The sequence below is a fragment of the Mus caroli genome, unplaced genomic scaffold (assembly GCF_978045245.1).
Source record: "Mus caroli unplaced genomic scaffold, Mus_caroli_1 scaffold_11, whole genome shotgun sequence".
Classification (NCBI taxonomy): domain Eukaryota; kingdom Metazoa; phylum Chordata; class Mammalia; order Rodentia; family Muridae; genus Mus; species Mus caroli.
The window spans coordinates 98199786-98214123 of NW_028227266.1; the positions used below are offsets into that span (position 1 = coordinate 98199786).

At 47.7% G+C, this 14338-nt stretch overlaps 1 protein-coding gene across 4 annotated transcripts in view; it reads right to left on the reverse strand.

Annotated features, from left to right (window-relative positions):
* Positions 1–14338, reverse strand: part of Mras (muscle RAS oncogene homolog) — a 48504-nt gene that overhangs the window by 21278 nt on the left and 12888 nt on the right. For 2 of the 4 annotated variants that reach the window (XM_085827941.1, XM_021171194.2), the window contains exon 2: positions 1781–1990. In XM_085827941.1, coding sequence (XP_085684067.1) covers positions 1781–1973 — 193 coding nt within the window. In that variant the 5' untranslated portion in view covers positions 1974–1990. Of the gene's footprint in view, positions 1–1780; positions 1991–8424; positions 8568–12350; positions 12370–14338 lie in introns of those variants that run through there. The other 2 variants (XM_085827940.1, XM_021171195.3) reach the window with 2 other exon arrangements.

The window sequence follows — 14338 nt, forward strand, 5'->3', positions numbered from 1 at the left end:
TTGTATGATTAATATAAAGAAATCAGTTATACTAGAGGAGGTCAGGAGGCACAGGAAATGCAGAGGGAGGGGGCAAGGAATGGATTAGAATCAATTATGTATAATGATATATATGTTTAAAATGCCACAAAACCCCATTCCTTCACAAGCCATCTTAACCTCATTTTAAAAATTAATTAGAAATCACTTATATTTATATATTCTAGTAGCAAACAACCAAAGCTGAAATTAAAAACATTTACCATAGTATCAATGCAGTTGTAAGTATAACTCTGTCAAAATGTACATAAAAGACCTGTGTATCTGAAAGCATAAAACAAGTGAGAGATCGTGAGAGATGTAAGATAAATGGAGAGACAGACAGAGCGTGTTCACATGTAAAAAGGCTCAGAACTGTCCGCTAAGACATCCGTGCTCAAGATGAGGACATGGCTTAGGGCTATGTCAACTTGCAGAGCTTGAGTTAAAGTCCCAGGCTCAGTAACAAACATGACAAAAACTCCTTCAGGTTGTATACAAATTTAACACTATCCCAAACAAAATCAGAAATTTCAACAGAGTCTGTAATTCATATATCCATTCTCACAGCGTTGGCTACTGAGTTATAATGTTATAACTGGTGAGGCAATAGTCAGTTGTCTTAAATCAGACATCAGGACCAAAGACACAGATTACACAGGGAACTGGTTGTCACTAGAGAGACAAAGGCAACTGGGAGCTGGGAGGAAGAATCTCTTTAACAAGGAGCTCTGGGGGATTCATTTTGCCCCCATGCTGCATGCAAAGTATACAGAATAGGCCAAAACCTAAACAAAAAAACCCCAAACAATTAAACTCAAGGAGAAACCATGAGAAAAACTGTCGTGACCTTGGGTTAAGCAAAGATTTCTTAGACAAAATACCAAGAGCACACACTGTGAAAGATCGAATAAACTAGACGGCGTCAGAACAGAAATGTCTAGTCTTTCAAGAAACCGTCTTGAGAATGGAAAACAAGACACAGACTGAGAAAAATATTTGCAAACTGCACTTATCTGAAAGAACCTTGTAAGTCAGCAGTTTTTCAACCTCTCCTCCTAGACCAGTGGCCTGGGCTTAATGGGCCTTTGTTTATGGAAGAGACTTGGGCAATTGAAAATCATGGCCAAGGGAATCTAGAACGTGGACTCCAGCTCAGCAGTCCCTGCAGGATGTGCTAAAAACAAGCCATCGCCCTCTGTCCTTGGAGTTTCAGAATGAGAAGGGCCTGGGAATTAGTTTTTCTAGTAAGTTCCTTGACCACCACACTAATTTTGACCAGACTAGAAGACAATGCCAGATGCAAGATCTCCCAACAAAGGGGCACTTCCTAAATAAACTCTGGTCATTAAGAAATAATTTTTCAGGCATTTTGAGCACCTCATTCTTGGGAGTTCTTTCTCAGCTTTAATAAATCTAAAAATAGAGAGAAAACTTCAGTTTCCCCACTTTTCTATACCTGCCATCAGCACATCTGCTCAAGCAAGCAACACCTGACATAGCATTTCTGAGCTGTCAGGAGTCCAGCAAGGCCTCCTTATTCGGTGTCCACTTTCATTGCCACTAAGGTCTTTAAGCAGTCTATCAAGACACGATCTCTCTCTAGAATTCTCCGTGCCCCTCCCCCAAGAAGCTGCCTATTGCCTCATAGCAACCATCCTATAATAACAGGAAACCATGTTGCCCCACTAAAACCTATCAAATTCCCCTGATCTTCCCCACGTAACGACCCACCCCATGCAAGACTGTCATCAGGTCTCACCATCCAAGATGGCCCACTGATTGTCAATCTCTGTATGCTTCAGGTAGGAGTCTTCAATGGTGGGGTCGTAGTCAGGCACAAAGATCTTCTGGAAAAACTGAATAGTGAGCGCACTCTTGCCCACACCACCATCTCCCACCACTACTAGTTTATATGTGGGAAGGTTTTCACTGGGAACAGCGCTGGTCGCCATGTTTCTGGTAGTCAGACCTAGGGAAGAAGGACACACGGAATGAGGAAAGGATCTTTAACTTTTGAACTAGGAAAAAATACTCATGGGCTTTCTTTTCTGAGTTGGGAAGAAATATGCGTTTGCTTCTTATAGAGGAACACAGACTCCCAACAGTAGATCTGAAAATGAAACAAGGCAAAGGAGTGTGAGTGAGCTTTGTCACGCATGGTCTCACCACCCAGAGATGATCGCTGTTCAAATGGTATTTACTGAACAGCAACTACACGCCAGGTCTGATCTTATTCACCATAGTATCGGTCTTTAACGAGTACAGCCAAAAGCTGTGTCAAGGGAATTCCCTTACCACTAACCTCTGCCCCAGAATGATAGGAGTAAGAGGGCTCTGGGCTGAGCAGATATAGAAGACTCAAGAGTTCACAGCTCACTTCATCTCTTATCAACTGGAGCATCTCTTATCGATTGGAATGCTCTGCTGAGAAAGCACTGAGGCTGTGGAGCCCAGAGGACAAAGGGGTGGTGTGGATTTGCATGCCTGTGCTCTGGGAGGCCCTTCCCAACTCAAATCTGCCTTCCTTCCCCTCCATCCTCTCCCACTTTATCATACAAGTCAGGAATCTCTTCCAGAACCCTTGCTCTGCCTTGCCCTGTCACATGACGTAGAGTAGAACATGCCTAGGCTGACTTTTGCATAGTGATGACTACTACACATGCTCTGCATTGTACGGGTTCCCATTCAGGGCAGTAGAGAGAAAACAGAAAAGGGGCCAAGAGGGATGCAAAGTGCACAAAACAGAAGAGTTAAAGAGAAATCACACATCTGGATGCTTGTCGTGGAAACTAGGCCAGGGGTGTCTGCTGTCTGAAACGCAGGGAACGTTTAATGTTCAGCCCTTGTCGGTAAGGGAACACGCTACTCTGTGTCTTATATTGTTAATTTTTTACTCCTGATTTATAATTTAAAGGCCTGTATATTTTGTTACCTTGAAGTGGATTTTGACTCCTGATTTATAAAAGGCTTATATTCATTAAAAAATATATCTATCTATCTTACATCCACTTAAGCTGGAACAAAGGGAAGGAAGGCGCAGGTGTCCTGGTGGTGAATCTGGTTAAAGTGTGGTTCTCAGCCAGAGATAGTTCTCTCCCCTACCCCAGGATATCTGCACTGTCGGGATGTTTCTAGGTATCACTGGCTCCAAGTGGGTGGAGTTCAGAGACAACACTTAAAACATTCTAGAAAGCACAGGGTGGCCCTCCCCAAGAGGCCTCCCAGCGAAGGCAGAGAGGAGAGAGCTGGAAATGTGGGAGGACGGTTCAGAAGAATGATGGGGTCTTCACAGGCCAGGACTGACTGTGAAGAGGTGACAGAGAGGGGTGAAGAGTAAGTGACTTTGGGAAACAGTGCCACAGAGTGCCACAAAGAGAGTCAGGTGGGGGTCATGGAAGGCACACTCAGAAAACCAAGAAGAGATCCGGTCAGCTTCCAGCCAGGCCAGCAGCAGTCACACACTGGAGAGGGAAGAGCTATTTGTAAGAGCCAGAGGTAGTGGCTGGATTCAAGGGAAGTATTTTCCAGGTACAGCGGGGTACTTGCAGATATGAACTCACAGCATGGGACAGCATGCACATATGAACTCACAGCATGGGACAGCATGCACACATGAACTCACAGCATGGGACAGCATGCACACATGAACTCACAGCATGGGACAGCATGCACACATGAACTCACAGCATGGGACAGCATGCACACATGAACTCACAGCATGGGACAGCATGCACACATGAACTCACAGCATGGGACAGCATTAAATTATTCCTTTATTTGTTTTATGTGCATTGGTGTTTTACCTGCATGTACATCTGTGTGAGGGCATCAGATCTACTGGAACTAGAGTTACAGTTGTGAGCTGTCATGTGAGTGCTGGGAATTGAACCCTGGTCCTCTGGAAGACCAGTCGGCACTCTTAACCTCTGAGCCACCTCTCCAGCATGCTATTGACATCTGATAGCTGCTAGGAGGAGAGTCAGCTTTCTGGTTAGTTAACCACACACCAGAGCAGGCCCCGTGCCCAAGGGTAGTTGGGTAACATAAACTAGGCTAGACAAAAAGAGAAGGCAGACGAGGAAGAGGAAGAAGACAGACTCAAAGTTGAGTGGGTAGGGAGGTGAGGGTAGAGAGGGTAGATGTGGGAGGAGCAGGAGGGGGTGACTATGATCAGAATACATTGCATGAGATTCTCCAAAGAATTAATAACTATTTTTAAAAGAACAATTAGGAATGTTCATAGCAGCAAAAGCTGCCCACTGAAGACCCTGCCAGGGAAAAGCTGGGTCTCTGATGGCTGGGTATGCCATCATCCAAGCAGCACAGAAAACCAATTCTAACCACTCAGGGAGTAGAAGCACGTGAGAACACACACAGACAGACACACACACATACACACACACACACACACGCACACACAGGCACACATACACACATACACACATGCACACACACACCTGCGCACACACCAGTGCTGCTCTGGGGAAGAGAGAGGCTGGGGTGTAGCAGAGACACCTATGCCAGAGCAGGGGAATAGCACAACCCAGAGGACAAGGGACTGGGGTTCCTGCCATGACTACATAGGAAGACCCCTGAATCATAGCTTCCTTCTGTATCAGACTAGCAGTCTAGTTTGAGAGGTTTTTATAATTATTTTCAGCTCTATGAGATCTTCAACTCTAGGCTGTGACAAGAGGGTAGTCACAAAAATGTGGGTTATGTGGCCAGGTTGATTTGCATGTGGCTAAAGGCCAGCACCGTTGCTGATCCTCTGCAGTCACTGAAACCTGATGTTAACATTTAGGACCCCCCCCCCGAGTGGAGGGGGGGGGGGAAGTGTGTGCCTTTTTGAAGGCAGGAAGAATATAAACCTCTCAAAGCTGGGCTGAGAATACGCCTTCAGAGACAGATCAAAATTAAAAGGGATACACCCTCTTTTACACTCTTATCAAGTGAGAATTTATTGCAAGGAAAGGAATCTAGTCGGGGAACTTCACAAAAATGTTAGGAATGGGGAGATGGAGATATGAATGATTTAAATGTTGGGGGAAAGACAGACAAACATATCAATCAGGCAACTGGGTGTGGTGCTGTACAACTGTAGTCCCTAGACTGGTAAGAAAATCTGGGATATACAGGAAACCCTCTTACACACATAAATACGTGCTCACATAGAAACAAAGGCAAAACAGAATAGTTAACAAACCTTAAAAAAAAGAAAAGAAAAGAAAGGTTTTTATTATGTATGGAAAAATGACCAGATCTCAAAACAGCAAAGTTCTAAGGTCACTCTTCCAGGAAGGTACCCATCCAGGACTGCCCCTGCCCAAGGGTGGATCCCAGAACAAAAAGGTTTGGGAGGTAGCTATTCCAGAATCAGACTGCAGGGCACTTTGATTTCCTGTGTGTGTTTCCATGAGACATACATACACAGTCAAACCCCCTTAGCCATGAGATCCGCATTTACAGATTCAGCCAACCGCAGGTTGCAACTATTTTTATTTGGAAGATCTAGAATGGCCACTCTGATCTTTGTTGGTAAGGACAATGGAGAATCAGGTGCCCTGTAGCCCCTAAGGATGCGCAGCAAGCCTTAGATGGGAAATCACAGGTTTTAACACTATTAGTGAAAATGGCTAGTGTTTCACCACCCTTAGCTGAAGCTGGCAAGGCAGGCTTTGGGGACTAACTGTCCACAGAACTAGAGAAAAGCCAGGAAAGACTAACAGCTCCCTCCTTAAATAATAGCAACCAACCCTCCCTGTGAAAAAGATCAGTGAGAAACTAAAAGCTTCCCTCTTGATTCTGAGCACATCTGACAGATGCAGAAAGGCTCTTTCCCTCCAGCCCACTGACTGCAAGGCCAGCCTGACTGACGCTGGTCCTTAGTGTGGACCAGACTTGAAAAGATGCTGCACCTGGACCCGCTCCGTCTATGAGGCTCACCCTGGGAACATAATCTCTTGTGCTCTTCAGCCTTCTCTCCGCCCTGGAGGTTGAATTTCTACCTCTGTATCACCATACAATACTCAAGCTTATCACTCTTTTATCCTTTGCATAGGATGTGTTAATAAAACATTTTTGCATCTGAAAACAAAGTCTCTGGGGTTGGCTTTGTAGCTGGGCTGGTAGAGTGCATGCTTTGTGCACACTAAACCCCCAGCACCAGGAAACTGGATGTGCAAAGCATGTCTGTACCTCCAGCACCAGGCAGGGAGGTCAGAAGTCCAAGGTAGTCCTTAGCTAGATAGTACATTGGAGGCTGGCTATAGTAAATACGGGAGATCCTGCCTCTTAATATTTATTTTTCTCCTGACATATATGGACCATTTTTCTTCCCGTTATTCCTTAAGTTCTATGATATTTATGCAGCATACACATTGTATTGGATTTGTAAGTAATGCAGAGACGATTTTAAGTATATGAGAAGGTACTGTGATTTTTTATGTGAGGGACTTGTGGATTTACAGACCTGGGGTCTTGAAATCTTGAAATCCTGTCTTGGATACCAACGGATGACTTAACAGATTTGCATCCTGGAACAATTTGACAGTATTATCATCCCTTAAAACAAAATACTCAGCTACCTGAAAATACTCTTTCCACTTTCGTTTACGCTCTCTGAGGTGGGGCTGGATGTGGCTGTAGCCTCAGAATCAACACTGGGGATGAGCTACAGCTCGGGTCTGTGCCGCCACATACAAGGGTCACAGGGGAGTTGCAGGACCACAGAAATGGGCAAACAGGAAGGGCAGACATCTTTTTTTTTTCCTTAACTGGTCAGTGAAGTCTGGTGCCACTGCCCCTTGTTAACAGCTACTGTCCTCTCCCCACTGGACAAGCACTGGTGAAAAAAGACACTTTTCCACTCTCTGCCAGAAGCCACAGGAGCAAGCACCACTTAGAGATGGGAGAGGATGAGGAAATCCAACCATTTCTGTTGTGTTCTTCAGAGAACACAAGGTAAGACACTATTAGTCACAGAGGACATGAACTTGACCTTTGAGTCAGAGTTCAGACCACCCACAGAGGAATCACCTGGGAACTTGCTATAAACAGCCTCTCCTTGCTAAGGCAGCTGGCAGGAAGTGGTCAGTTGAGGGCCCCCCTCCTTTTCATGGTGCTCTGACCTCAGGGATTGAGGAACCCCAGGCAACAGGGAAAAACATCAGGTCAGGGGTTCCTGTCTATGGGAGTTTCCTTCTAACAGGGTCCCACAGCTTAAAAACCCTTTCCATACCATCCACAGTGGACGAGGCAACTCTACGTTACTGAGCATTTTAACTGAGACCTGTCACCAGTAGCCCTCAGTGACCACTCCTGCCACACCTGTGCAGCTGACCCACTCTTCTGTCACCCCAACTAGTCTTTGCTTTCCTCGTGTGTCCCTATAGTCATAAAATGTCCAATGCATTCAGAATGGTAGTAAGCAGGTGGGGCATAGACAACTCTAGTCAGCCCAGGCCCAGGAGTCACATTCCAGGGCAGACATAGCCTCTACACTGTGCTTTGTGCTCCATGGTCCCCATGAAGCGGCTACCATCCATCCTGGGAATCTTCTACACATATATTATGTGCCCAAAGGCATAGGCTGTCTTTGTGTCCCCCACCCCCAGCCCCTGTCCTCACAAAGCCTGGCACAGAACAGCCTGAACGTACCCGGGCTTAAGCTCTGGCATTTCCAAAAAAAGTTAGACAAACAGCCAACCTCAGAGCTGGCCTCAGCATACACAGGACTAAGGGAAATCCTCTCAGCCAGGCACTGGGACTGTATCCAAGGGGTCAGATGAACCCCACAGATATGAAATAAGTGGGAACCAAAAGGCTCACCAGGACAAAATGGATCCAGAAAGCCCCCAGCACAGAGGTAGTTTTGGCTGTGTGTCTTCTCCTGGTATGAGGGGACGGGGGGGGGGGGGGAGATGGGGAATATGTTTTTCACCCAGAAAAAAAGAAATTGGATCAAATGAAGTCTTCGTAAATGGAGGCTGGCATGATGATGACAGGATACATAGCATACTTCTACAAAATAAGCTGGTCTCTGTATGGTACAGGGAAAGAGATTCTTAAATACCACCCAAAGGCTCTGACGAAAGTCACCATGGCAAACTTGGTTGCTAGACAGCTATGGAACAAACTGCCTATACTGTCGTAGCACTCTGCTCTCCTCCTAGTGGAAACCATTGCTGAGTGTTTGAGGGATCATAGGTGGCCCTTGGAGGTAGGGAGGTTGCGTAAGGAAGCCGTGGTTCCTCGTCACAGGTTGCCATTCATCTTTTGTGTTTCTGTCCAGTTGTATAACCTCGGGCAAGCTACATTTCCTCGCCTTGGGGTCTGCTCTAAGCATGAAACGAAGGGGCTCGAAATATGTCAAGCTCAGAGAAGGCGCACATCCTCTCTCACCTGCTTACTTTGCTCCCAGAAGCAAGAGCGCCCCATCTCAGTCACGTGATGCCCAGCCGTGGGCCCCCTTCCCTCATTTACAGTCCTGCTGCCGCCTCGTCTCCATTACAGCCAGATGATGCGGGCCTGTGTGGGAATGGCGCCCATCATTTAGGGCATTGTTTCCATGGGAAAGGCTCTGAGGTTCCAACACCCTCCACATAGGAACCAACTTTTGGAACAGCAGCCATTTGGCAGGGAAGGCAGCTGAGCTGGTTCCCATGGCAACCATTGCTCCCAGAGCCCCACCCAGCCCACAGGCTGCACCAGCAACCTAAACCATTACCGCACTGGAAACTTCCTCCTAAAAGGCAAAGTTCCTGTTTTAAATTATTTTAATAGCACGTATATAAAACCTCAAGCACCTTTAAATTGAGAAGTATGCTTTGGTGGTGGGGGGGGGGGGGGGTTGTTGATGACGTCATGTCTCCTCTAACCCTTTTTTCCTTACCCATAACACCATCTTACATGAAATTATTTTCTTAATTCCAAAACCACCTCCCCAAGCAGAACATCAGCTCCACTGGGATGACAGCCACTCCCTCACAGGGCTGGAGGGGTCTGTGCCTCTGCTAGCCACGCCATCCTGCCCCGTTTAGCCTTCTACTCTCTCTGCCCTCTTTGGCACCAAAAGGGACACAATGTCCTTTTTTTTCACAGGAGGCCAGCTCACACCCCTAAGAAGCAGGTATTTAGGTGGTGAGGCCAGCATAACCTTGTCACTTAGTAAGTTTCACAGTATGGTGGGTACAGGGAGCTGTAGAGATGGCTCAGCTGTTAAGATCACTGGCTGCTCTTCTAGAGGACCCAGGCTCAATTCCCAAAACCTACATGGTGGTTCATGAACACGTGTAACTCTAGTTCAAGAGATCCAATGCCCTCTTCTGTCTTCCTGGGGCACACATGGTGCACATATGGTGCGCAGCCAGTGGATAGATAAAGGATATAGATAGATGATAGATAGATAGATAGATAGATAGATAGATAGATAGATAGATAGATAGATAGATAGATAGATGAATGGATAGAGTGTGGAGGGTACATCCGAGACAACCCAGAAACAAGAGCTCAGTGGCTCTCAGTATGGCAGCCTATGGAGTCAGTAGCAGCCTTGACTCTGTAGCCAGGCAGTTGCTGTCCTGAAATGAAGCCTCTTAATCTCTTCGAGCCCCCATTTCCCCAGTGGAAATAACATGGAAGGTGCCTGAGCAAAGGCATACGTGCAATGACAGGGAAATTAACTGACCCTGCTTTCTCTTCCAGCCCAGCATGGGTCTGAGGGCACCTGCACGTAGGGGTGAGAGAGGATGCTCAGGACAACAGTCTGCTCCCTTCTTCCTGGGTTCTACAGATTCCACAGTGCTCGTTTCCCAGAAGACTCGCCCCACACCACTATCCACTGTTCCAAGAGAGCTGTGCATGCGAAAGTAACAGGGCTGTCAGTAGATGCCATCAAAAGTGTCTGAGGAGGTCCCTGGCCACCCACTGACCCACCTACCACTACTTTAAAAGCAACATCACATAGCCCTAGTAAAAACCAATCCTGTGCAGAGTGTTAGCACCAGCCATTCCTTAGCTGACCTTTGCTGTGGACCAATCAGATACCATTCTTTCGCCAACTGACCTTGAATTCACTTGCAGCCTTCACAGATCACATGCCACTGTGATTCACATTGTCCATCCTGTGGCAGCTTCCCTGATCTGGCCATAGCAAGGGTATAAGTACTCCAGAAATGCCACCAACTTCAGTGAAGAGCTGGTGCTCAACATTCTTTTACCTCTCTGTTTTGACACTAATGATTTTAAAGATCCCTCGAGAGCCCAGCAGTTGGGTTGGGTTTTCTAAGTAAGAGGAGGTTGCATTCATTATTAATGGTGCCCTTCTGAGAGTGTGCTCCCGTGGAACTGAATCAGTCCTGGGAAGCTAGTCTCTTTTCTGGGATGTCTGGGTGTGCCCAGCACTGGGGGAAGAGGGCACATTGGGGGGGAGCGACCCAACCCATATGGAGGAAATTGCTCTGCATTCCAGGGGCTGCCCTTCCCTTCTGCACAATTCCCAGAAATGGGATGCTTCCCCCCTGCTGACCCACAGCCTGTGTGTAAGTAATGCAGGACCCATCAGGAGTCTGGGGCACTTGGCATCTCTCCCTAAGATGTTCCTCCTCTCCTTTGTATGGTCCTCTGGCCAACTCAGCACTTCTAAGCAACCATGACTGCACCCAGCTCCCTCCATCTCTACAGCCAGCTATGTAAGTTCTTGCCACTGAAGACCTTAAGTCCAAGTCCTTACGATGAATGTGTGGCTGAGTTCCGTTCCTTCCCAGTGCCATAGCAGATGTCACTGACCTGGGGTGGGTCCCTTCCTTCCTTACTCTTAGAGTCCCTTTCTACCTAGTGCTCCTGACCGGCAGAAACAAGGTGATTGGCATGGATAGAAAATGCATTTGGCACCCCAAATCTAACCCACCGGCCTTCCTGTTCTCTCCCAAGCACCTCATGTAACTAGCCGTCATCCTTTCTCTTGGAAAGGGCTTGGGCTCTTCACAAGCATCTTGCTTGGTCTTCCTTGGATGACTCTATCATTAGCTCATTTTACTCAATAGCTTCTCTTTCTCCTAGCATCCTCCACCATCAAGAGAACCAGACAGCACTCGAGAGGCAGAGGCAGGCAGATTTCTGAGTTCGAGGCCAGCCTGGTCTACAAAGTGAGTTCCAGGACAGCCAGGGCTATACAGAGAACCCCTGTCTCAAAAAGAGAGAGAGAGAGAGAACCAGAGGAACAACACTGGAAGCAAGCAAGTAAAGGGCCCAAGCGACCTTGTTCACCCTGTACCTTAGGCATCTTCTATCAAAACCACCCACATTTGGGTCCTCCTCACAAGTAAAGGTGTCTTCCAGACATGTCCTGGGTACCCATTTACTGTCTAGCATTGACTCTCTGAGCGGTGTGCAGGAACCTTTGGCTGCAGTCATGACACTAAGGGTCATGTCAACACATAAACAATGGATCAGAAACTGTTGGGAGACTCTGCTGTCCACTTAAGTCACTTAGTTCTCAAGTACTGGTTCGATTAATCCAAGTTTACAGCTCCAGCAACACAAGGCCATTGAGATGGCTCACTGAGCAAAAACGTCTGCTGCTAAGCCGTACAACCTGAGTTCCATCCCTGAGACCTGCATGGTAAAAAGAGAGATCTGACTTTCACAAGCTGTCCTCGGACCTCCATGCACGCCAGGTGCCATGTGTGCACACACATATACATGAGCTACATAAATAAATGTAATTTAAAATTAAGAACAAAAGCAACTGAAACGCAAGAGAAGTTAAGATAACTTCACCAAGGTCTCCCAGCTAAGAAGGAGTAATACGATTCCAGAGCCACCACTAGCTCACCACTCTAGGCATCCCCCTGTGGCTGGTAGGAGGATGGGTATATGTGCGCAGTCAGGCCAGGGCAGAGACAGCAGATGCATGAGTGTTGGAGAGAGCATAGCAGTGAGCTAGGGAGGGGGTGTCAGAGCCACAAGGCTAAATCTTTGGTCTCCACAGGCAGAAGAGCAAAGCCAGCAAGAACAGGGCAGATATAAGGACCTTAGAATAGGCACCCAATCCCCACTGTGGGACAAAGCCTGCTGCAGATGTGGGCCCACCTTGTGGACCAGAGAGGAAGTGGGAAAAACCAGACAGCTCCGAAACCTCCTTTGGTATGGTATCACTCACATATGCGACTTTGTCTATTCTCCTGGTCCCTCTGCCCCCAGCCCACCCACATACAGAGTTGTTGCTTCTGGATGAGCCCAGGGGCTGGCCCCTCACCTGGAACCCCAGACCAAGGAACTGGCTAGCACTAAGGATTACAAACTGGTAACCTTGGGCAGTCACTCACCCTGTGGAAAAGTGGAAACCGCAGCAGCACTTGGCCTCAGGGTGCTAGGAGAAGCTACATTTTGGTTGGTTGGTTGGTTGGTTGGTTGACCCAGTGTCTGACACAGAGTAACTCTCCAGGATGCTCCAGGTGAGCAGCATCAGCAGCCGTAGCATCCTTCAAAACTCTTCCACTCCCTCCTCCCGCAGGGAAGAACCCCTACTCTTCCAAGGCTCTTCCAAGGGTGGCCAGCAAACTAGCAGTTCAACAGACAGCTCAGTGTAACTCAGTCCCTCACTGCCCCGCTGCTGGAAGATTCTCGGGGTAGTCCATACTAGCTTCATTGCAGAGTCTGTGCTGGAGGGTAACATCCATTTCGCACTGCAACGATCCATACAGCAATTCCCTAGGACAGCAAGCCCCCGGGAGCTCAGTGACTGACAGGAACCATGCCGTCTTTTGTATGTCTCCAAGAGCTTTGCACACAGCAGCTCTCACTGCAGAGCATGCAGAAGACAGCGCGTAGCTAGTGGGTTCAGTGTTCAACAGTGCCTCTCTCAAGTTATTAAATATCGGTGTTCTCTACCAGAAAACCAAGCTGTCTCGGGGTGCCCAGTGTTTTAGAGAGTATCTCATTGGGGAGATTAAAAACTGACCAGCCACAGGATGCAAGAAATGGTCAAATTATACCTGAGCCCTGAGGAGAGCAGACTGGGTGAGGAGCCAGTGCAGCCAGCTTCTCAGGACTCTCATCTGCTCACGGTCTAGAGTACTGGTTCTCAACCTTCCAAACGCCGTGACCCTTCACTACAGTTCCTCATGTTGTGGTGACTCTCAACCACAAAATTATTTCATTGCTACTTCTTAATGGTAATGTTGCTACTGTTCTGAATAGTAATTTAAATATCTGATATGCAACGTCAAAAGGGGTCATGACCCACAGGCTGAGAACCACTGGTCTATACCTGATGCTGCAAAGCAAAAGTCAGAACAGCAGCATCTTAGCCGCCATGCGGGCTCTGAGGATGTCTTCTGGTAAAGGAAATGCCAGAGTGGAGTCTTGCAGACCTCATACACATTAGCTTTGTAAACAGTAAGAGCAAGCAGGTAAGAAACAGAAGGTGCAAAGCCACGAAGCTCAGAAGGGTGAAGCCAAGGACGCAGTGAGTGTTGTAAGCCTTGAGACGCGGCTCAGTGGAGAATGTGAATATGATTCCATAGGATAACGAGGGTCGGTGAAAAGCCAGGCGCCTTTATCTTTGCATCTTTACACTAGCACGGTGCAACAGCATCCAGCGGCGACTCAAGAAACATCCAATGATGAGGGACCCAGTGGCCAAGCTTGCAGGGCTAGACAGGTGAGGCTGTGGTGAGCCTGCACAGGCTAGAGGCCCACTCATCCTCTTCTACCCACAGATCAAAGCAGTCATGCAGTTAGGCTTGCCCCATAGCTGCCAGTGACACAGGGCCTCCAGTTCGTTGTGATGGCCACAGGGAGATTACACAGTAGGCAAACCCCAACAGAGCTGAATAGATTGCACAATACAAACTCAAATTACTAGAAGCTTAGAGAAAGGCGGGTTAGGGTTAGAGAAAGACTGGAGAATGGGTGAGGATTGACTGATAATCCAGGCAAGGTCCAATGGGGTCACCAGGGTCTGAGGCAGAAGCCAAGGGAGGGTTGTTACTCCATTTTATGAAGGGACTCAGTGGTGTGGAGGCATTTGCCCAAAGGTAACAAGTTAGTAAAGGGAGAGGCTAACGCTTTTACCGCCCCTCCCCCACCCCCAGATCTGGCAAGTTGCAAGTTACTCTCACTTCCTGGAGCCAAGGGGTTGATAGGGGCCTCATGTCTCAGGATCCACACAGCCTTCAAGCCCCGGGCCTCACCTGGCTCTGCTTCTCACTGTGTCCCTCAGTTCCTCATCAAAGACAGGGGAATGGGAGGGCCTCAGCCCAAAGGTGAAGAACAGGGTGCCCCTGGAAGTGTGGGCTTTGTGAGAGTGGGG